At 37.4% G+C, this 24,199-nt stretch overlaps 1 protein-coding gene and 1 pseudogene across 1 annotated transcript in view; one reads left to right on the top strand and one right to left on the bottom strand.

The window, feature by feature from the left end:
• Window positions 1-24,199, bottom strand: part of COL4A5 (collagen type IV alpha 5 chain) — a 420,087-nt gene that overhangs the window by 132,515 nt on the left and 263,373 nt on the right. The window contains exons 24-29 of the mRNA XM_058291987.2: window positions 24,007-24,198; window positions 23,022-23,190; window positions 21,991-22,083; window positions 21,794-21,898; window positions 20,692-20,789; window positions 19,287-19,437 (exon numbers count right to left, since the gene is read on the bottom strand). Of these exons, the coding sequence (XP_058147970.1) occupies window positions 19,287-19,437; window positions 20,692-20,789; window positions 21,794-21,898; window positions 21,991-22,083; window positions 23,022-23,190; window positions 24,007-24,198 (808 nt within the window). The remainder of the gene's footprint in view (window positions 1-19,286; window positions 19,438-20,691; window positions 20,790-21,793; window positions 21,899-21,990; window positions 22,084-23,021; window positions 23,191-24,006; window position 24,199) is intronic.
• Window positions 1,303-1,867, top strand: LOC101416662 (RNA-binding protein 3 pseudogene; annotated as a pseudogene).

The following is a 24,199-nucleotide window of genomic DNA, read 5'->3' as shown; positions in this document are numbered from 1 at the left end:
GGACTGAATAGTCAGACATGTGGGGCTCCATCCCTGCACCCCAACAGGATAGGAGAGGAGCTGGGTTTCCTCAGCCTTTCTTGGCAACTGCAGGTTCTTTCAGCCCACATGAATTGGTTTATTGAGTGCTTTCTATTTCATTTTTATCTCTGCCCGCCCCCCCCCCCACAGGATAGGAGGTGACAGGTGTTTCCTCAGCCTTCCAGGCCAATGGCAGGTGCTTTTGGCCTGCACAAACTCAACTGATGGGAACCTGTGGCTCCACCCCCACCCCAATAGGACAAAAGAGGGACTGTGTTTCCCCAGCCTCTCTGAGTAACCGCAGGTGGATTTGGTTCACACAGACTGAATAGTCAAACACCTGTAGCTTCATCTCTGTCCCCAAGTAGGATAGGATGTGATCTTGGATTCCTCAGCTTTCCCAGGCAATGACAGGCACTTTAAGCATGCACAGACTGGACTGTTGGATGCTTGTGTATCTACCCCTATCCCCCCAACTGGATAGCAGTGTCTGGTGTCTCCATAGCCTCTCTGGGCAACAGTGGGTACTTCTGGCCTATAAGAACTGAACTGTTGGGTGACTGTGAGTCCACACCCACCACAGGACTGGGGTTTCCTTAGGTTCTCTGGGCAATGGCAAATACTCTTGGCCTACAGGGCCTGGATCCACACCCACCACCCAATAAGATAAGAAGGGGATGGTGTCTCCTCAGCCTCTCCAGGCAAAGGCAAGCATTTTTGGCTTACACAGACTGAACTGTTCAGTGTCAGTGATTCTGTTCCCACCCCCAAAAGGGCAGAAGGGACAGTACTGCCTCAGCCTCTTAGGGAAACTGCAGGCATATTCAACCCAATTGGATTAGAATGTTAGGCACCCCAAAGAGTCCATCCCCACCCCAAGCAGAAAGGGGGTGCAGTATATATCAGTCTACCTGGGAAAGTGCAGTCATTTTAGAATACATTGTATAGATTGCTGCCCACCGGTGCAGTTCCATCATTGCCCCAGGTAGGGGAGGAAGGGGTGAGAAGTTTTGCCAGTTTCTCCAGGAAACTACAGACAGTCTTGTCAAGCACAAATTAGATTATTACACATGGCTGTGGTTCTGTTATACCCCTGGCAGAGGAGAAAAGTGGGAGAAGTTTCATCAATTGCTGGGGTAACACAGGCAGTTTGAGCCTCCATACAGCACCAACTACATCCTTGGCTTCTCCGATACAACCGTCAAGGGAGAAATGGCAAGAAAGGCCTAAATTAATGAGAAAAACTGTGCCCAGAATACATCTAATAAGACAGATGCACCATTCTCTCTGTCCCTCGGCGTTAGCTGTTAATCAGTCTGCTTTATTTTCTGATTTCCAGGACTCGAATTCCTTGCCATGTCGTCTGAAGAAGGGAAACTCTTTGTGGGAGGGCTCAATTTCAACACCGATGAGCAGGCATTGGAAGACCACTTCAGCAGCTTCGGGCCTATCTCGGAAGTGGTCGTCGTCAAGGACCGGGAGACTCAGCGGTCTAGGGGTTTTGGCTTCATCACCTTCACCAACCCAGAGCATGCCTCAGATGCCATGCAGGCCATGAATGGAGAGTCCCTGGATGGCCGCCAGATCCGTATGGACCATGCGGGCAAGTCAGCCAGGGGAACCAGAGGGGGTGCCTTTGGGGGTCATGGGCGTGGTCGCAGCTACTCTAGAGGTGGTGGGGACCAAGGATATGGGAGCAGCCGGTATGACAGTCGGCCTGGAGGATATGGATATGGATATAGCAGGTCCAGAGACTATGGTGGCAGAAACCAGGGTGGTTATGACCGCTACTCTGGAGGAAATTACAGAGACAATTATAACAACTGAGATGAGGCATGCACATATAATGTAGATACACAAGGAATAACAATTCTTCTGATACAGCATCATCCTTCCAAATGGCTGTATTTATAAAGATATTTGAAGCTGCACTGAAACGTCTTTGTTTTAGTACATCAACTTCTATTTTTGAATTGAGCTCCCAGGGTAGCCTGTCAAAGACCTTTTAAAAAGCTCCATGTGTTTCAAAAGTTTTCCCTTCCATTTAAAGACAAATTCTGGGACATTGTAAAGTCTGGGTATTTTTCTTTTGCTAGTTTTTTATTTTGGGCTCTCAGGATTATTGGTTCTGGCAAAAAAGTTTGGTCAGGAAGATATTTTTTTAAATTAATGTGCATCTAGGGACATTTTAAAAATTTGTACACAATGTTTTCTTAACACAGTTAGGAAGCAGTTTCTGAACGTACCTACAAGAAATCTCCATCAAGAACATGATTGCTAAAAGATGTTTTTTACTCTGTATTATAAGACTACCACCCTGATTATATAGAAGAGCTTCTTTAAAATGTTTGTGAATGTCATCTTTTTTAATACTGGAAGAAAGAAATATTCTGTTGTGTCTCATAGTGTTTAGGATGTCCTTCATGGAGCTGATTAAAAAGTTGGAATTTGAAAACAAACAAACAAACAAAAAAGACAAATGCCAAGTTACCAACCAAAAATTACAATCCATACCAAGAAACAGGAAGATATGGCCCAGTCAAAGAAACAAAATAAGTCTCCAGATGACATAAAGGATTTGAGACAACTAATCATACATGTTCAAACAAATCTCCTTAATAAATTCAATGAGATGGTTAACGAGATTAAGGAAATTAAGAAGACACAGGGTAACCACAAAGAAGAATTTGAAAGCATGCATAGAAATTAGCAGATCTTATGGGAATGAAAGGGATAATAAATGAAATTAAAAGTACAATAGAGGCTTATAATAGCAGATTTGAGAAGACAGAAGAAAGGATAAATGAGCTTGAAGGTATGGCCTCTGAAAGCAAACATATAAAAGAATATATGAGGAAAATAATGGAAAAAATGGAAGTTCTCAGGAAACTAAATGACATCAATGGATGTGTACACACAAGTCTTGGGTGTCACAGAAGGAAAAGAGAAGGGAAAAGGGGCAGACACGATATCTGAAGAAATAATGTTAGAATATTTCCGGCTATTTGGGGCCACTTACCCTTACAAATAAAGTTGATAGTTTTGTTTTCTATTTGTTTAAAAAAGTACTGGAGTAATTTTTATTGGTATTGCATTGAATTGGTATATCAATTTGGGTAGAATTGACATATTAATGATATTTAGTGTTCCAATCCATGAGCATGAACTCTTCCAATTATGTCTTTTTAAATTTCTTTTAGCAATGTACTGTAGTTTTCTGAAAAAAAAGTGTTTTATATCCGTATGTTTATAACTAAATATTTGATTCTTTTAGTTGCTACTGTAAATGGATATTTTTTTCCTAACTTCCTCTTCAGATTGTGCATTACTAGTGGATAGAAACACCACTGATTTTTGTTTATTGCACTTGTATCAGACACTGTCTCAGAACTGTTTATCATCTCTAGCAGCTTTGTTGTGGATTTTTCAGGAATTTCTAGGTATATGATCATATGCAGAAATAGTGAAAGTTTTATTTCTTCCTTTCCCATTTTATTTTTTATCTTGCCTGATTGCACTATCTAGAACCTCTAGCACTATTGAACAACAGGGGTGACAGTGGGCATTCTTGTTTTGTCCCTGATCTCTATGAGAATGCTTTTCGTCTTTCACCATGAGGAAAATGTTAGTTGTGGATTTTTCATATAAGGCCTTAATCATGTTGAGAGAACTTCTTTCAATTCTTATCTTTTGTAGTATTTTTATCAAGAAAGGATGATTTATTTTTGTCAAATGCATTTTCTATATCAATTGATAGGATCATAAGATTTTTCTTCTTTGATTCATTAATATGGTGTGTTATACTGATTGATTTTCTTGTGTTGAGCCACCTTTGCATGCATGGTGTAAAAACCACATGATCATGAAGAATAATTCTTTTACTATGTTGTTGGATTCAGTTAGCAAGTGATTTTTTGAGGATTTTTGCATCTGTATTTATTAGTGAAATGGGTTGTAATTTTCACTTTTTATAATTTTTTATGTATATTTTCATTATCTTTTTTTTAAAGATACATAGATGACTCAATATGTTATACCAAAAATATAAGAGGGTCCAATAAACCCCACTCCCCACTACTCCCATTCCTCCCACATCAACAACCTATTTCATCAGTGTGATACATTCTTTGCATTTGATGAATACATTTTGGAGCACTGCTACACTGCATGGATTATAGTTTACATTGTAGTTCACACTCTCCCCTAGTCCATTCAGTGGATTATGTCAGGATATATAATGTCCTGTATCTGTCCCTGCAATATCAAATATCTTTACTTGTTTTTGGTGTTAGGATGATATTGGCTTCACAGATTAAGTTTGGCAGTATTCTATCTTGTTTAATTTTTTGGAAGAGCTTGAATAATATTGTTTTTAAATCTTGATTGGTTGGTAGAAATCACCTGTGAAACCATCTGGTCCTGGGCTTTTCATTTTGGGGAGTTGTTTGATGTCTACTTCAATTTCTTTTTTGTGATTGGTTTTGTGACGTCTTATTTGTTCTTGGGCCAGTGTAGGTTATTTGTACTTTCCTAGGAAATTTTCCATTTTACTTTCATTGTCTAGTTTGTTGGTCTACAGTTGCTCATTGTATCCACACATGATATCTTTTATTTCTGTGGGATCAATAATAATGTCCCTACTTAATTTTTTATTTTGTTTATTTGTATCATCTCTCTTTTTTTCTTTGTCACTCTAGCTAAGAGTTTGTCAATTTTGCAAACCTTCTTGAAGACCAAATTGTTTGGTTTAGTCTCTCTGTTGATTTATTGTTCTCAATTTCATTTATTTCTGCTCTGATCTTTGTTATTTTACTCCTTTATTTGCTTTGGGAATAGATTGCTAACGCTACTTAAGAATCTTTACTTTTGAAATTGAAACTTAGCATAGTATTATAGTGTGCCTAAGCGTTACCTCCCACCAGCTTCGTTGTTGCTCAAATGTGGCCTCTCTGTAAGCCAAATTCAACACAGAAATGCATTACCTTCACCCAGTGTGGGACATGACTCACAGGGATGATCCCGCATGGCACAATGGGATTACTACCAAGCACCAACTAGCAATGCAACTGGAAAAAGATCTTGACCAAAAGGGGGAAAGGGAAAAGACAAATGAGTTCATATGGTTAAAAGACTTCAAAGTGAGTCAGGAGTTCAGTTCAGAGGTTACCTTTATGCATGTCTCAGCAGGAACTCATTGACAGCCAAAGTAAATATAACCTCAAACAGCAGAGCTCCTGAGGGCTCTGGAGACATCCAGACACTACAGGCAGGGCAGAAAATTCAGAAATTTGGCAACCTGCTGGCAGGCCCTACTTTGTTATTTATGCTCCTCAGTGTGAGAGTTGGACTCAGTTGTCATTTCCCTACACGTGGCTCTTCTGCCCTTTCTATTTGACCCTACAGTTAGTAGTAGAGTTGATAGGTATATGTCAAAGAGACTTAAATTTTTGGGCTATCCATGTGCAGGTTGGGCCCTGAATTTCAGGCTTGTAACACTTACTCTCCAGGTCATTGGATGCACCCAGAAAAACTAACAAGGAGATGATAATGGACAATGACCATCTCAAGGAACAGAGAAAGTCCGCAACTGCAAGAATGTCCCATCCATCTGTCATGTGGGATCTAAGCCGCCTCTCAGTTAGAGGTGGAGTGGGCATCACCATCACAGAATCCTCAGGTCTGAGGAATGCATGATGGACTAGAGTAGACATACAGTTGTTCTCCTGTAGACTTGTGATCTTAGCAACGGAAGAACTTTTATCATGTATGTGGAGGTAGTGGCTACTGGAGATTCTGAGGAGAGGGGAAGGGAAAAATAGGTGTAATTTGGGGGCATTTTCACGACTTGGGAATTATCTTGAATGACAGTGCAATGACAGATACAGGCCATTGCGTATCTTATAATAAACTACAAAAATGTGAGGGAGAAAATGTAAACTACAATGTAAACTATAATCTATGCTTAGTGGCAATGCTCCAAGATGTGTTCATCAATTACAGCAACTGTATCACATTAATGAAGGATGTTGTTGATGTGGGAAAATGTGGGAAGGATAGAGAGCAGGGCATATAGGAATTCCCTATATTTTTTGTGTAACATTTATAAAATCTAAGTTTCTTTAAAAAAATTAAAATTTAATTTTAAAAAAGCACAGATTTGGGGAGCCATGGAAGAAGCTCTGGGCACCCTTCCTGGCCCCTCATTCATCCTCTCTCCAGGGTTGTTTGGAGCTGGCCAGGGGTCCCTTTTTGAGTCCGGGGGTATTTTCTGGCTGCAAAGACTGACTTGGGAAACTCCTCTACAGCTTGCCCCCTCCCAGATTTTTTCCTCCAGGCAAAAGCAGCTTGAGACAAGAGAATCAGTCTAAGAAACAATTGAAGTAGATGGCCTGGGGCAAAGGCTTTCCATTCTTTAAGTCCTACAGTGGAAGTCCAAAGAAAGGGAGAAGCTCTGTTTCCTGGGAAGCAGAGCAGCATGAAAATTCTTATAAACAGGAAAACTCCTAAAGCCACTGTCAAGCAGAAGTCCATGAGAAGACTGGTGCCCAGAAAACAAAGGGAGGAAGCTATACCTTTTATTTTCCTGGAGCTGACCTTCCTGAAAAGAAGGATGAGCTCTGATGGTATCAGTCAATGAAAAGTGAATTTGCAAAGACAGTGAAAGGTATTTTTTGCTTGGATGTGCCTGGTTTTGTCAGGTCAAGAATTCTGTCTTCAAAAAAGTTTTAGATCACAGTAATTCACATACACAATATAGGGGACTCCCAGATTTCCAAAATAAAACCCTTTTCCATTTTCCCCAGCAATGATCTTTTGACATGTTCATGTTATATTTGCTGCAACTGATGTACAGATTTTGAAACATAGCTATCAAACATGGTTCCATTTTGGGTTACATTGTTGTTTATATTTTAGACTGTACAAATTTCTAGATCTTTATTTTCCTTATGTTTTATATTATGGTTTATATTTTAGTTTACATACTTTTATACAAGTTATTTGTAAGTTAATATGTCCTATATCCATCATTGCATGATTTTGTGGAGCACTTCTTTTGCCCCCCAGTCACCCTGCTTCCATCTATGCTATACTTCTCCCCCCCCCCCGTCCCCTCAGAGCACACCGTGACAATCAATCTTCACTACTTGAAGCACCATATTTACAGATACTGCAACAATGCTGAGGAATTAACACACTAGACTGCCCTAACTAATTGGGAGCCAGCAATTCTCTCCAGAAACACAATTTCCTCTATTTGGGAACATCAGGTCACCTCAGGATGTGGGTACACATTCACACTCATTGTATGGGGTTCCACCCATATATATAATACACTGACAAAATAAGCACTCATATAGTCCCTAGAAGCTTACCCCTGTACCAGATGCCCCCCTCCCAAGCACCTTAAACACGTGATCTTTCGTTATTATATTTTCTGAAGAGTTTTCTCAACACTATAGTTTCAACCATATACCTGACATTCTCCCATATTCAACTGTTCTCTTCAGTCCTCCCCCCAATTCTTTGGGTCATCTGACCCATCCTCCCAACCCTAGGCCCCTTCAAGCCCACAAAGCCCCACCCAAATGTATCCCTATTCCCCCTCTTATCCCTTCCCTGTACAGACACTTACCATCAGCTTATAGAGTTCACCCATGTAGGCCTCAGATCGCAACCTTCCTCTCCCCCCCCCCGCAAATTCCTTTAGGCCTATCTTCCGGTGTTTAGCTCTCTGAGACAGCTCTGTTTGCTTGTTTCATATCAGAGAGGTCATGTAGTATTTGTTCTTCAATGCCTGGCTTGCTTCACTCAACATAAGGGCCTCAAGATTCATCCATATTATCACATGTGTTTGTACTGTATTCCTTCTTATAGCTGAGTAGTATTCCATTGTATGTATATATCACATTTTATTTATCCATTCATCCATTGTTCGTATTTGGGTTGATTCCAACTTTTGGCAATAGTGAATAATGCTGCTATGAACATTGGTGTGCATATATCAATTTGTGTCCTTATTTTCAGATCTTCTGGGTATATACCCAACAGTGGAATTGCTGGGTCATATGGCAAACCTATAGCTAACTTTGTTGTTGTTGTTATTGTTGTTTGTTTTGCTTTGTTTTTCTTTATCTTCATTTTCTTTTAAATTTTACATTCGAAAAATATGAGGTCCCCATATACCCCCCACTCCACCCATGCCACCCCTCCCACATCAACAAATTCTTCTTTCATTGTGGCACATCAACGGCACCCAGCAAATACATTCTGGAGAACCACTGCAGCACATGGACAGTCTGGATCCTTCTGCATTCCCACCAGCAGTGGATGAGTGTCCCCAATCCTCCACATCCTATTTAGCACTTGTAGTCTTCTGTTTTTTATAGCTGCCAGTCTTATGGGAATAAGATGGCATCTCTTTGTTTCCCTAATAGCTAGGATTTTGAGCATTTTTTCATGTGCTTTTTAGCATTTGTATTTCTTCTTCGGAGAAGCATCTGTTCAAATCTTTTTCCCGTTTTTAAAATGGGTTGTTTGTCTTTTTATTTTCAAGAAAATCTCTGACATATCTCCAGCTGGTTACAAATTCAAGAAACAGATATCGCAGAGAATAAATCCTCGAGTTAACATTTTCAAGTATTAAAATGTACAAGTGCAAAAGAAGATTTCAAAAGAAAACAAAAGTAGGAAATGACGGACCATCCAAAGGAAGAGGATATAAATTCAGAAAATATCAAATGAAGAAGACCAGACTGTGGACATACCGCACAAAGATATTTTAAAAATGGATTTTTAATATGCTCAAAAAGATGAAGGAAAATACAGAAAGAAAATGAAATGGCATCAGGAAAACAGGCAATATGCTAATAGAGATTAAGGAAAATACAAAGAAATAACTAAAAGATATCAAGAAAACAATGAATAAACAATATGAGAATCATAATAAAGAGACAGAAATTTTTAAAAGGAATCAAACAGAGTACCTGGATTTGAAGACCACATAACTAAAATGAAAAAGTTCCAGGAGGTTTTCAAGAGCAGATTGGAATTGGCAGAAAAAAAAACCAACAAACTCTAAGACAAGACAATTAAAACAAGTCAGGCTGAAGGACAGAAATAAAAAAGAATTATAAAACTAAAAAATAGTCTAAGAGATCTGTGGGACACCATCAAGCATATTAATATATGCATTATGGTAATGCCAAAAAGAGAAGAAGGAGAATAAGTGGCAGAAGGAATATTTAAAGAAACAATGAAATAAAGACAAAAAAAAAGAAACAATGAGAGAAAACTTCTCAATATGTTATGCACAATGGAGCCCCAATTACATTAAGTGCTGATTTCTCATGAGAAACTATAGAAGCAAGAAGGCAGTATGTAGAAATACTTAAAGACCTGAAAGAAAATAATTGCCAACAAATAATTTATATCTGGCAAGACTTTTTTTAAAAATGAGGGTGAGATTAAGACATTCCCAGGTAAACCAAAGCTGAGGTTTTTCATCATCACTAGATCTGCCCTGCAAACAACACTAAAGGGAATTTTTCAAATTGAAATGATAGGACACTAGACAAAGGTTCAAAGCAGCATAAAGAAATAAAGACCTCTGGGGGGGGCAGCGGACTTGGCGCAGTGGTTAAGGCGTTCATCTACCACATGGGAGGTCCACGGTTCAAACCCTGGGCCTCCTTGACTCTTGTGCAGCTGGCCCATGTGCAGTGCTGGATGCGCGCAAGGAGTGCCATGCGACGCAGCGGTGTCCCCCACATAGGGAAGCCCCACACGCAGAGTGCACCCCGTAAGGAGAGCTGCCCAGGGCGAAAGAAAGCGCAGCCTGCCCAGGAATGGTGCCGCCCACACGGAGAGCTGACACAACAAGATGACGCAACAAAAAGAAACACAGATTCCCGTGCCACTGACAACAACAGAAACGGACAAAGAAGACGCAGCAAACAGACACAGAGAACAGACAACCGGGGTGGGGGGGGAGGGGAGTGAAATAAATGAATAAATCTTAAAAAAAAATATAAAGACCTCTGTACAGGCTATCATTTGGGTATTTATAAATATCATACTTTTGTACTTTCGTGTTATATTTTTGGTATGTAACACCACTACTTATTCCATATATGGAGTAAAAGGCAAAGACATAAATAGCAATGACAAATCTATGGTTTTGGATATAAAATATAAAAATATATAATTTGTAACAAGTACAAAATAAGTGGGGGAATGCAGGGGAAGAGGAACAGTGTATATGTGTGCTATTGAAGTTAAGTTTGCATCAAGTCAGACACAATTTCTTTAGATATAGAATGTTAAATTTTAAACCCATGGTAACCACTAAGATAATACATGAGAATATATTCAGAAAGAAATGAGAAGGGATTTAAAATTGTAAGCACCGAAAATTAAATAAACTCACAAAATCATGTTAAAAAAAAAGGAAGAGGGAGTCCTACGATATCAGCAGTGATTTTAAATGCACAGTAAAGGGATTAAATCTACCAGTCAAAGGGCAGAGAGTGGCAGAATGGATTAAAAGAAAAGCCTGACCCAACAATATGTCTTATAAGAACGTCATGCATTATATAAAGACATAAGCAAGTTGAAAGTAAAAGGATGGAAAAACATATACCATGCAAATAGTAATCAAAAGAAAGCTGGGTTAACTTCACAATAGCAGATAAAGTAAACTTTAGGTCAAAAACTGAGTGTCATGGGTTTGGACTCAGATGTGATCTCTCTACACATCTCTTCTGTTACTCTTACTGAAACTGTGGTTGGCGCTGGGATTGGTGCATGCTCAGGAAACTTGTTTGAACTGTCTATGTGCCAGCAAGGGCCTGAGCCTCAGCAGAGTTGCAACACCTACTCTCCGGTTCATTGGACTTACCCAGGTCAGCTAACAGGGAGTTGAGGGTGGTCAACCACCACAGCAGTGAATCAAGAGAGTCTACAGCTACAAGCAGGAGAATTCCATCCATTAACCAAGTGGGAAATAAGACCCCTCTCAATTTATAGGTGGAGTGAACATCACCATCCCAGGTTCTTCAGGATGAAGGAATAAAATATGGATTAGATGGTTATGTCCATCCCAGGGTCCACAGGTTGGAGGAATAGAGTATGGATTAGAGTGGACTTAGTGATGTTCTGCAGGGGAATTATTGTGATTAGTAAGGGAAGAAATTTTAATAGTGATGTGAAGAGGGTGGCCACAGTGGCTGCTGATGGTAGGGAGACGGAAGACGAGATATAGCATGGGCGCATTTTCAGGATTTGGAATTGTCCTGGGTGGTGCTACAGGGACGGATGCTGGACATTGTGTGTCCTGCCATGGCCCACTGGGTGGACTGGGGGAGAGTGTGGACTACAATGTGGACCACTGTCCATGTGGTGCAGCAGTGCTCCAGAATGTATTCGCCAGGTGCAGTGGATGTGCTGGAATAATGGAAGAGGTTGTTGATGTGGGAGGGGTGAGTTGGGTTGGGTAGGGGGTATATGGGGACCTCATATATTTTGAATGTAACATTTAAAAGAAAATAAAGAAGAAAAAAATTATGGATTAGAGCAGACTTACTGGTATTCTACTACAGAAATTGTGACTCTAGCAATGGAAGAAATTATATATTTGATGTGGAGACAGTGGCCATGGGAGTTGTTGAAGGCAGGGAGAGGGAAAAAGAGGTGTGATATTGGGGCATTTTCGGGACTTGGAGTTGCCCTCAATAATATTGCAGGGATACTATATATACTGCCATACCCACTGAATGGACTGGGGGAGAGTGTAAGCTACAATATAAACCATAATGCATGCTCTGTAGCAGTGTTCCAAAATGTACTCTTCAAATGCAATGAATGTACCACACTAATTAAAGAAGTTGTTGATGTGGGAGTAGTGGGCGGTGTGGGGAGTGGGGTATATGGGAATCTCTTTTACTTCTTAATGTAACATTTTGTATGATCCATGTGCCTTTAAAGAAAGAAAAAGGTAATAAAGTAAAAATAAATAAAAAACAAAAAATAAAAAATGTTTTGAAATATAAAGATAGTCATTATATGCTGAAATATGGATCAAGTCAACAAGAAGAATAAACAATTATAAGTACCTAATCACCTAACAGCAGAGCCCCAAAATATATGAAGCACATACTGACAGACTTGAAGGGATAAATTGATGGTTCTATATTAATAGTTGGAGACTCTGTGTACCACTTTCAATAATAGAGAATCTAGATAGAAGATCAATAAAGAAATACAAGAATTGAATCATACTCTAAACAAACTAGACTTAACAGACATATTGAGAACTCACTCAAAAACAACAAATAAACATTCTTTTCATTAAACACAAATCATTCTTTAGGATAGACTATATCTTAGGTCGCAATCAAGTCTCAATAAATTTAAAAATATTGAAATTATACAGTGTATAATCTCTGATCACAATGGAATGAAGCTAGAAATCAGTAAAAGAACACAAAATGGAAAATTAGAAAATTGTGGAATTTAAAAAAATATTCAAACAACCAATGGATTAAGAGGAAATCACAAGGGAAATTAGGAAAAAAAACTTGAGGTGTATGAAAATGAAAATATAACATTCCAAATCTTGTGGCATGCAGTGAAGACAGTGATGAGAGAGAAATTTATAGCTTTAAATGCTTATATTAAAAAAGAAGAAAGATATCAAATCAGAGACCTAACCTTAAAACTGGAAGAATTAGGAAAAGAATAACAAACAAAACCTAAAGTGGGCAGAAGAAAGTAAATAACAAACATTAGAGCAGAGATAAATGAAACAGAATAAAAGAAATGGTACCAGCCAAATCAAAATTTTGTTCTTTGAAAAGATTAATAAAATTGACAAACGTTTAGCTAGAATGATGAAGTAAAAAAGAAAATGAACACAAATAGCTAAAAGTAGAAATGAAAAGGGGTCGTAACTACCATCTACACTGAAATATATAAAAGACTTTAAGAGTACACTAGGAAAAACTGGATGCCAACAAATCAGTTAAACTAGATGAAATGGAAAAGTTTCTAGAAACACACCAACTACCTACATTGACTCTAGAAGAAAGAAAAGATCAGAACAAACTAATAAGTAGTAAAGGGATTGAATCATTAACAAAATTTTTAAAAACAACAAAGAAAAGCCCAGGACCACATGGTTTCAGAGCTGAAATTTATCATACACTCTAAGAAGATTTAACAGCAATTCTGCTCAAATTCTTCCAAAAATTGAAGAGAAGGGAACACTACCTAAAATTTATGCTACGAGGACAACATCACCCTCATACCAAAGCCAGATAAAGATACCAAAAGAAAATAAAATTAAGGGCCAAAATATCTTAAAATATAGATGCAAAAAATCCTCAACAAAATGCTAACAAACCAAATACAACAGTATATTAAAATAATTATACACCAGGATCAAGTGGGACTTATCCCAGGTATGCAATGGTTGTTCAACATAAGAAAATCAATTAATGTAATATACCACATTAACAGAATGAAAGGGGAAAAAAAAACCACATGATCATCTCAATTGATACAGGAAAGGTATTTGACAAAATGAACACCACCTCTTTATAAAAACTCTTAGAAAACTAGGAATATAAGGAAACCTTCTCAACATAATAAAGAGGATCTATGAAAAACTCACAACTAATACCATACTCAATGGTGAAAGAGTGAAAGTTTTCCTTCTAAGATCATGAACAAGACAAGGATGTCCAATGTCACCAATGCTATTCAACATTGTACTGGAAGTTCTAGCATGAGCATTTAGGCAAGGAAAGAAATAAAAGGCATAAAAATTGGAAAGGAAGAAGTAAAACATTCCCATTTGTAGATGGCAGGATCGTTTATTCCGAAAATTCCACAACAAAGCTCTTAGAGATAATTAATGAGTTCAGCAATGTGGTTATAAGATCAACACCCCAAAATCAGTAGTGCTTCTATATGTAAATACCAAACAAGTGGGATAAGAAATCAAGGAAAAAAACCCTCTATTCACAATATCAACTAAAAATCAAATATCTAGGAATAAATCTAAGAAAAAAAGTTAAACATCAAATTTTTATGGAAGGGTAAGGGGCACCAAATAGCCAAAGCCACTTTGAAAAGAAGAACAAATTTGGAGGACTCACACTGCCTGATCTTCAAGCTTATAACAAAGTCACAGTAATTTAAAAAGCATGATACTAACACAAGGTCAGATATACACACCAATGGAAATTGAAATGGGAGTTTTCAAATCAACCCTCATCTTTATGGCCAATTGATTTTTGACAAGGAGGGAAAGACCACTTAATTGGGAAAGAATATTCTCTTCAAGTAATGTTGGGAGAACTGAATCCCCATTTGCAAAAGAACAAATGTGGACCCTTATATCACACCATATACAAAAATTAATTTAAAAAAAACCTAAACATAAGAGCCAGAATTATAAAACTGCTAGAAGAGATAGTAGGGAAACATCTTCAGGAATTGTAGCTGAGCGTGGGGGTTTCGTCCTCGCTCAGGCCCAAGAGTCGGGGGGGCTTGCTCCTGCCGATCAGCCGGCGGGGGGTGCCCCAAGAGGGAGCACCAGTTCTCCAGGCGTGGGGGACGCGCGGTTGGGGAAAAACCACGGAGACCGCTTGAGCGCAAGAACAGGTCTGCTTTATTACGGAAGTACACTTAGCTATATAGGGTTGGGTAGAGGGAGGGGCGTGATGAAGGGAGGGTTGGCTAAGGGGCGGCTGTGGACAGGCTGAAGCTGATGGATAGACCTGAGGTAAGCAGTTACTGGGGAAGAGGGCAGATTGTGGGTTGGCAATATGGGCGGGACTGGCGGGAAGGACGGCGGGGGCTGGAAGGGGAGGAGGGGTGGAGAAAGGCAGCAACAAGGAATTTGTGTTAGGCAATGGTTTCTTAGAATTTATATCACAAGCATAAGAGTCTGGGGAAGGAATGGTAAAGGGTGTGGAGTCTTTTCTTTTTGGAGTAATGAAGTTGTTCTAAAATATTTGAGATGATAATGTACAGCACTGCGATTTTACTAAAAGCCATTGATTATATACTTTGGATAGATCATATGGTATGTGCATATATCTAAATACTACTGCTTAAAAAACAAATCAATAATTGTGCAAGAATAGCCAGAAATAGCTATGTACAGCAGGGGAAACAGAGAGATTGAGAGGTGAGGAATTTTCTTGTCTATTATTATTATTGAAATAATGAAAATGCTCTAATAATAACTGAAATGATAAGCTCACAACATTGTCATTATACCAAATAACATTGAATGCACACTTTGAATGAATTGTATGCTTTATTAATATGTATCAATAGACTTGATTTGCTTAAAAAAAGAAAATATAGATAAGGAACTTCATCAAAATTAAAAACTTTTTTGCATAAAAGGACTATTATGAAAGTAAAATGAAGACCTACACAATGAGAGAAAATATTAAGAAACTACATCTATGAAAAGGGCTTAACATCCAGAATATATAAAGGAATCCTTCAACTCAAGAATAAAAAAAAAAATCCAATTTAAAAATGAACAAAATATCTGAATAGACATTTCTCCTAAGAATATCTACAAATGGCCAAAAAGCACTTGAAAAAATGCTCAACAGTATTATTCATTAGGGAAATGCAAACCAAAACACCAATGAGATACTATTTCACACCCACTAGAATGGCTACAATTTTTTTTTTTAAATCATAGGTGTTGGAGAGGATGTAAAGAAATAAGACATGGGAAACGGACTTTGGCCCAGTGGTTAGGGCGTCGGTCTACCACATGGGAGGCCCGCCATTCAAACCGCGGGCCTCCTTGACCTGTGTGGAGCTGGCCCATGCGCAGTGCTGATCCGCGCAAGGAGTGCCCTGCCACACAGGGGTGTCCCCCGCGTAGGGGAGCCCCACGCGCAAAGAGTGCACCCATAAAGAGAGCCGCCCAGCGCGAAGGAGGGAGCAGCCTGCCGAGGAATGGTGCCGCCCACACTTCCCATGCCGCTGACGACAACAGAAGCGGACAAAGAAACAAGACGCAGCAAAAAGACACAGAAAACAGACAACCGGGGGAGGGGAGGGGAATTAAATAAATAAAAATAAATCTTTAAAAAAAAAATAAGACACTCATTCATTACTGGTGAGAAAATAAAATAGTGCCATCACTCTGAAAGACAGTTTAACAGAAACTCAGCAAGTTAAGTATAGAATTATCATATGACTTAGCAATCCCACTTCTAGGAATATACCAAAGGAATTTAAAGCAGAGTCTTGAACAGATATTTGAACACTGATGTTTATAGAGGCAATATGCACAATTGCCAAATGATCAAAGCAACCCAAGTATCCCTCAATCATTGAATGGTTGAACAAATTGTGGTATAGACACACAATGGAATGTTATTTAGCCCTAAAAAGGAATGAAGTTCTTAAATATATAAACAACATGGATGAACCTTGAAGACATCATGTTGACTGAAATAAGCCAGACACAAAAGGTCAAATATTGTATGAGCTGACGATATGAAATAATTAGAATAAGGAAACAAATAGAGTCAGAATCTAGAATACAGGTTACCAGGAAATGGAGTGGTGGTAGGCAACAAGTAGTCATGGCTTAAAATGTAGAGTTGCTATTTGGAATAATGGAAAAGTTTCAATAGTGGATGGAGTGGTGATGAAAGCACAACATTGTGAACATGATTAACATCACTGGAATATATATGTGAATGTAGTTAAAGGGGAATTTTTAATTGTATATATGTTACTAGAATAATATTTTTTCACAAAAAGCTTTAGCAGTGCATAATACAGTGTACCCTAAGTTAAACCATGGACTATAGTTAATAGGAAAATTATAAAAATGCGCTTTTCTCAAATTTTAACAAATATACCACACCAATGCAAGATGTTAGTAATAAGGTTATGTATGGAAACCCTGTATTTTATGCATGATTTTTCTTTATATCCACAACTTCTCTATTAATAAAAATTATTTTAGATGGCTAAAATTAAATATAAAAGCTAAAACTATAAAGCTTATAATGTAAAACACAAACTATCTTTGCAATGTGAGGGCAGGCAAAGGTTTCCTCTTAGGCAGGATACAGAAAACAAAATGCTTTTAAGAAAATAATTGATAAATGAAACTTCAATAAAATTAAAACCTTTCACACCAAAACACAATAAGAAAATGAAATAAGGAAGCTGAACACGGATAAAATACTCAAAATCTGACAAAAGGTCACTAGGTAGCATATATTTAAAAAAAAAACTCTTTTAACAATAAAAAAGAAAAAACCCAATTAAAAATGAGCAAAATATCTCAATATATAAATGGTCCAAAAGCATATGAAAAAGTGCTCAAAATCGTTCATTATCAAGAAAACACAAAATTAAACCACAATATGATACCACCACAGATCAACCAACGTTACAAAATTAAAAAGATTGACACCACTACATGTTGGAGAGAATGTGGAAAACTGAAACTCTCATAATGTTCTGTTGCATATACAAGAAGATACAACTATTTTTGAAAAAGTAATAGTGATTTCGTTTACAACTAAGCATACTCCATCCCTATGACCCAACAATTTTACCATTAGATATTTACCCAGGAGAAATGAAAACATGTGTCCATAAAAAGACTTGTAAAAGAATGTTCTTAACACATTCACTCATAATAACCAAGATAGACAAAAACTTCAAACAGCCTCTAGGCATACATCAATGTAAGAATGGATATACATTCAAAAAATGAAATATTCAACCATAAAAAGGAAAGAACTACAGATAATCATTACAGCATGGGTGGATCTCAGAAACATGTTGAGTGAAAGAAGCCTTACAAAGAAAGTACATATTGTATGATTCCATTTACATGGAGTTCTAGAACAGGGGAAATTAATTTATGATGGAAAAATCATAACACTGTAGGTGCCACTGTGCATGTGGAGGTAGGGACTAACTAGAAAGAGGCATAAGGGAAATTGCAAAGGTAATACCTTGATAGAGGTTTCGGTTAAACAGGTGTATTTGTCAAAATCCAGCAAGCATACCCTTAAGATTTGTGCATCTTGTTTAATGTGAATTTTATATTTAAAAAATACTATGGATCTGTACTGTTGTTGCAATTTACATTGAAATGCATTAAAGGAATCAATGAATGGAAAAAAAGATGATAGATGGACAGAAATAATGACACAAGAGGTGTACAGGTGGATGGATATATTGTAGTTATTGTATTTTTCCTATTTTGCTGCTTATTTTTAAAAATTTTAAAGTTTTTTAAAGGTTTGCAGAGATATAATATTAATTGTAGAATCTAGGTGCTGGGTGTGTGGGGTTTTGTTGTGCAATTCTTTTAATTTTTCTGTGTTTCAAAATTTTCCTTAAAATGTTAAATAAAATTCTGAGATAATTTATCATGTTGACAAATATCCAAGTTTGTCAACAAACTCACTTAGCAAGGCTGTGAGGAAACAAGCACATTCAAACAGTTGGTAGGTGTATAAAACTGTACAGAGGGAGAGAAATCTATCAATATCTAGAGACGCTATTACCCTTTAATTCATAAAATGCATTTTATGCCTCTATTCTACTTTTACATCTGCCTACAAATGCAATAATATAGATGCAAGTTTATTCACAGTAGCATTATTTTAAAAGACATGATGGGTAAAGACCCATTTGAGAAAGGAGCAACTGGCGGAATAAAATATGGTCTACCCATGAATTGAATACTAGGCAGGTAGTTTAAAAAATGAAGACGTTCTCTTATGATATGGCGCAATCTCCAAGATAAAATGTTAGGTGGAATAAGTAATAAGTAGAGTATGCAAAGTCAAAATGGAGTACCCTATCTTTTGAGAAAGGGGGAAAATAGAAATATATTCTTATTGGCCTGGATTTATATAAAGGAATTTTAAAAGGATAAAAAAGAACGTAAAAATCGCTGCATATAGGGATGGGAAGAAAAGTAGATGGAGATAACTAGGGGAAGAAAGAAAGTCGATGGAGATAACTAGAGGAAGAAAACACCTCAGTGTTACTTTTATATGTATAAGATTGTATTATCTATCAGTGATATAAAAGTACAAAAAGTCAATGGAGAATGATAGAGTGTAGCAGTGAGAGAATGACAGCATGGGCTTTCCATTTAATTGGACTTATCACCTATACATTTTCACAACCGTTTCAATTTCTGTAAAAGTTCAAAGCAAACTGAAAAGTAGCAACAATCTCCATACCTTTTGGCCCAGGTAATCCATCCAGGCCAGTCTTTCCTGGAGGACCTGGAGGTCCTGGATAACCACGATCACCTTTTGGACCAACTGTTCCTTTATAACCAGGGATTCCTCGAGGTCCAGGTGGCCCAGGTATCCCAAATCCTGGTTCTCCCTTGAGCATACACAAGACAACACACAACAAAAGCTCCCATGAATTTTTCGTTGTTTATCATTTTTCATGGAGAATTTAAAGCAGAAAATACATAATAATACTTTTTTTTCCAGTGAAGCAGGGGGTAGGTCAAATAAATGAAAAGTAATTGATATGTTGATGAAAACATCTGTAGGAATGGGAAATAGGATTTAGTAAAACAATTGAGTAGGACTGGTGTCAGGACAAGAAAGAGATAACCAAGAGAACAAGAAATTAAGAAATAGTCTACTCAAGTGAGGAAATGCGATTATAGACTATTAGATGATATCAAATCATTTTTAATTTGAAAAGTGTTATAATGGCATTGTGGTGTATGAAAATTTTCATTTATTTAGAGATGAATACTGAAGAATTAATTGATGAAATTACATGATTTAGAGATTTTCCACAAAGAGAAATGGAATAAATGAAGCAAATGTGATAAAAGTTGATCATTTTGAGTCTAGGTTATGCATATATGGAAATTCATTATATTAATCCTTTTACTTTGTGTTCATTAAAAAATGTTCATATAAAATAAAAATAATCAACCAAAAGTACAGCTATTTTCTCATGAGAGCTGGGGATATAGTCATCTGTTCTTCCCATGGAAAGCAAGGAGTAATGACAAAACAGGAAGTTTAAAGTAGGCACAGAGAAAATACATGTACAGCCAAGATAATTACATACTACAGAATTTTGCTGAAGGTTGACTAGGAAAGTTTGAGATTGGCTAAGATACAATAAAAGCAAGGGAAAGAGTTTCAACTATTATTTATTATTATTATTATACAAAATAAATAGTAGTGATTTGCATTACACATCTCTGATGGAACTGAAACAGAGGGAAACAATATGGCAAGATCTTGACAAAATAGTCAACACCATTTCAACCACAGAAACCTGCAGAGATTAGCTAGGATGATGATTCTACAGAGAAGCACAAGGACAGTTGATGATGGAGTTTTCTCATCTAATAAAATAACCAGACACTCTAAAACAGATTTAGAAAATTTTTTCTCCAAATACGACCTGTTAGAATATTTAAAACAGTGTCGGGTTTTAAATATTCTAACAGGATATTTAAATGCTTTAAAATCAAAATATAGTCAGTTAAGTTTATATAAATATAGTAAAAAGTTGGGATGACACTAAAGTCAAAATAAAGAGCTAGGACTAAGGAAGATAAAAGAGATAGGAAAAGGAGAAGAAATAAATTTAAATATCCTGGACCTTTGGTCCTGGAAAGCCTGGCTGCCCAGGAGGACCATCTGGACCAATTCTTCCAGGTGTCCCAGGTGCTCCTGGAGGTCCTGGAATCCCAGGAAAACCTGTAAAATAAGTTATTTTTTAATCCCCAAAGAAAAGATACTTTATGAAAGATACCCAAACCCCAAAGTTCAAATGCTCACATTACCCAGTCATATTTAATGACTCTAATAAGATATTAAAAGCACAATGACATTCAGGATGAATATTCAGGATTGAGCATTACAGATACCTAATATTCCTTCTTAATCACCTTATGATTCTAACAGTTTCATGTGGGGCTGCAGTGTGTAGAAGATACGCTCTTCTGAAGGAAAATGGGGGCTACTGCATAATAAGATAGGATTAAATATAAGGAATGGGTCCCACACAAAAATGCTAGAACTCTTCTGTCTACATCTAGATACAGTATAATAAAGGGCCTATTATAGCATTCTAGAAATGAGCTAAAAGTAATTTCAGCTATTACACACACGTATACACATGAAATCAAATCTGACACTTTCCAAAGCACTTAGTGGAAATGAGTAAGGACATGTTTGAGAATTGTACTTAGAACAATGTGCATTTTTGCTATTCATGAGAATGAATGCTGTGAGGAATAAAGCAGAACTGAAGAACAGCCCTACAATTTTATGTAAAACAAGAGAATATGATCCAGATAAAACATCACTTAGATATATGTGCACAGTAAGTCTGGGTTTTTGTTTTGTTTTGTTTAACACACTCCATTCATTCAATAAGTATCTATTGAGTGCTTACTATGTTCCTGGAATGGTTCTAAGCCCTAAGGCTAAAGCAATGAACACAAGATACAATAATTTCCACTTATTTTGAGCTTACATATCATTTAGCATAATTCTGATTTAGATACATTTTTTCCTGGAGTGTTTTAGATAAAGGTAACAAGTTTAGAATACACATATGCTGTGATTTTTCACTTACATTCTTTATAGCACATAGATAAAAGATAGAATTAATATATTTTAATTGTTGTATGAACTTGTGAAAGAATGATGTAATACTAGTCAGGTATATATGCTGCCCACTATACAGTCCTACATACCTTTGGGACCTGGTAGTCCAGGAAGCCCAACTCCAGGGATACCTGGTTCTCCTTTGCTACCAGGTATTCCTGGCAAGCCTGGCTGGCCTGGAAGTCCTGGGTCTCCTATGGAGAAGCAACAGTGTTTTGAAAGGGAAACTTTCAAAGAAAGAAGTCAACAAGTATTGCAGATGTGATGAAATAAATTCCTCACACACCTGGAAGCCCTACTTCCCCATCTCTGCCTGGGTTACCAGGGAAGCCAGGCTTCCCTGGCTGGGTTATGGTCTGGCCTGGATCACCTTTAGGACCTGAAAACAAAATTAGTGGTAAATGAGTAGTCACTTGATTAAATATTTCCTTTAACTAGAAACAAACAAACAAAAAAGAAACGATCAACAATCTTCTGAAAATTCATACTAACAAAAATCTAGAAGAAAAACAATCTTGTATTAAACAGATTCCCGTGCCGTTGACAACAAGAGAAGCAGACAAAGAAGAACATGCAGCAAATAGACACAGAGAACAGACAACTGGGGCGGGGGAAAGGGGAGAAAAATAATTAATAAATAAATCTCTAAAAAAAGGAAAAATATTAAATGACAGGATGAAATTTTGAAGAAAATACATGACCATTTTGAGAGCCTCCATCATTACCATGGCATCCATAAAAATATTTTTCAAATGAAGTTCAAAAGATTTTGAAAATAAAATGAAACTGTAGTAAAGAAGGAAAATACTTGTTTTGGGTTACTTAATGGAACTTTAAGGTTTTATGCATGTAAAGTTAAAGCACACCTACCTCTCATTAATTGAAATAAGGGCTTGAAATAGACTCAAGACAGAGGAGTTCTTAAATGAGACAAGAAAAGCACTATGCATGAGAAATTTTGATACATTTAACTACATTCAAGGCTATGTGGTAGTTACATGTGTGTTTCCATTGTAATTATTTGTTAAATTTTGCATTATGTATCATGTACATAAAAACAACAAAACAAAAAGCAAAACAATGAAGATGTTTAGAAAAAAATTAAATAGAAACTCCTCTTAAACACACAAACATACATACACACACATATACACACATGCACACTGTGTTCCCTTGCTAAGGAGCTCTGAAGGACCCAAATATATATGACCAGGGAAACACCTCTCTCACCAAAGGAAGCCAACAGTGTCCCAAATTTTTTTACATTTCTGATTTTAAGCATTACATTTAAAAAGAAAATAACCATGGGAAACTCACCTGGTAGTCCTGGCAGGCCTGGATTTCCTGCCACACCTTGTGTGCCTTTTTCACCTATGGGGCCTGGAGGTCCAAAACCAGGAGAGCCCATGGGCCCTCTATCCCCTGGGAGACCTGGCAAACCTGGGTTCCCAGGGAGACCTCTTTCACCCTTAAAAGCCATTCCACCCTGAAAAGGGAAAATTAATATAGAAACAAATAATTATAATAGCTATCTGCCCTGGTATTACTTAATACAACTAGGGAAATAATTCAACCATAAATAGTTCTACCTAAAAGCTGTATAAATGTATGGCATTATGGGATTAGATGTGTGATCACTCCACTTAGTTATCATTTATTCATCCAACAAAAATTTTTGAGCTTCTACTATGTACCTGGTGGTACTGATACAGCAGAAAACCAGAAAAAATCTCTGCCCTCAGGGAGCCTGCATTCCAGTATAATTTTAGCTAACATGTTATAAAATATCACTTCCTACCTAAATATCTTGGGCTGTGTTTTGTGCACAAAATTAGACTTTATTCATTTATGTTCAGTCTTCAGGTTCTGTGGCTTGTTTAGCATGGTAATCTACTCACATAAATTTCTAAAATTAATATACATAAAAACCAAGTTGTATTTCTGGTTTTCAGGTCTGAAATAAACCAAGACAAGGGAATGTCGGGCTAAGACAGGGGGCTTCACACTGACATATAAGAGCGCATTAAAACATAAACTAGTTAACATTCTATGCACCTATTCATAACTAATATGACTAAATATAGTAATGGGTTAGAAGGAGGTGGTCATGCAACAACCGAGAAGAAGGAGTGGGAAACACCACCTAGTCAATAAGAATGCGCCATTACTACATATAATCATATTCTTTTAAGCATTGATTGGCAGTTCATCTGAGAACCAGGCCCATTCATTGTATTAATTAGGAAACATTTCTAAAGTGACAATTTTACACTACAAAAGCAAGAATATCAAACCAACTCACGGGTTCTCCTTTGGGGCCAGGAAGACCTGGCAATCCATCCTGCCCAGGGGTACCAGGTAAACCTGGAAGCCCTGGAGCTCCAGAGGAACCCAATTGTCCTTTGTCACCCTTCATTCCTGGAAAAGTGATGACGTCACCAGGTTCACCTTTAGATCCGGGAAAGCCTGGAGTACCTGGAGCTCCTGATAAGCCC

Source organism: Dasypus novemcinctus, chromosome X (assembly GCF_030445035.2).
Source record: "Dasypus novemcinctus isolate mDasNov1 chromosome X, mDasNov1.1.hap2, whole genome shotgun sequence".
In the NCBI taxonomy this organism is placed as follows: Eukaryota; Metazoa; Chordata; class Mammalia; order Cingulata; family Dasypodidae; genus Dasypus; species Dasypus novemcinctus.
The sequence above is the reverse complement of the archived record's forward strand: the minus strand, read 5'-3'. Positions and strand labels throughout refer to the sequence as shown.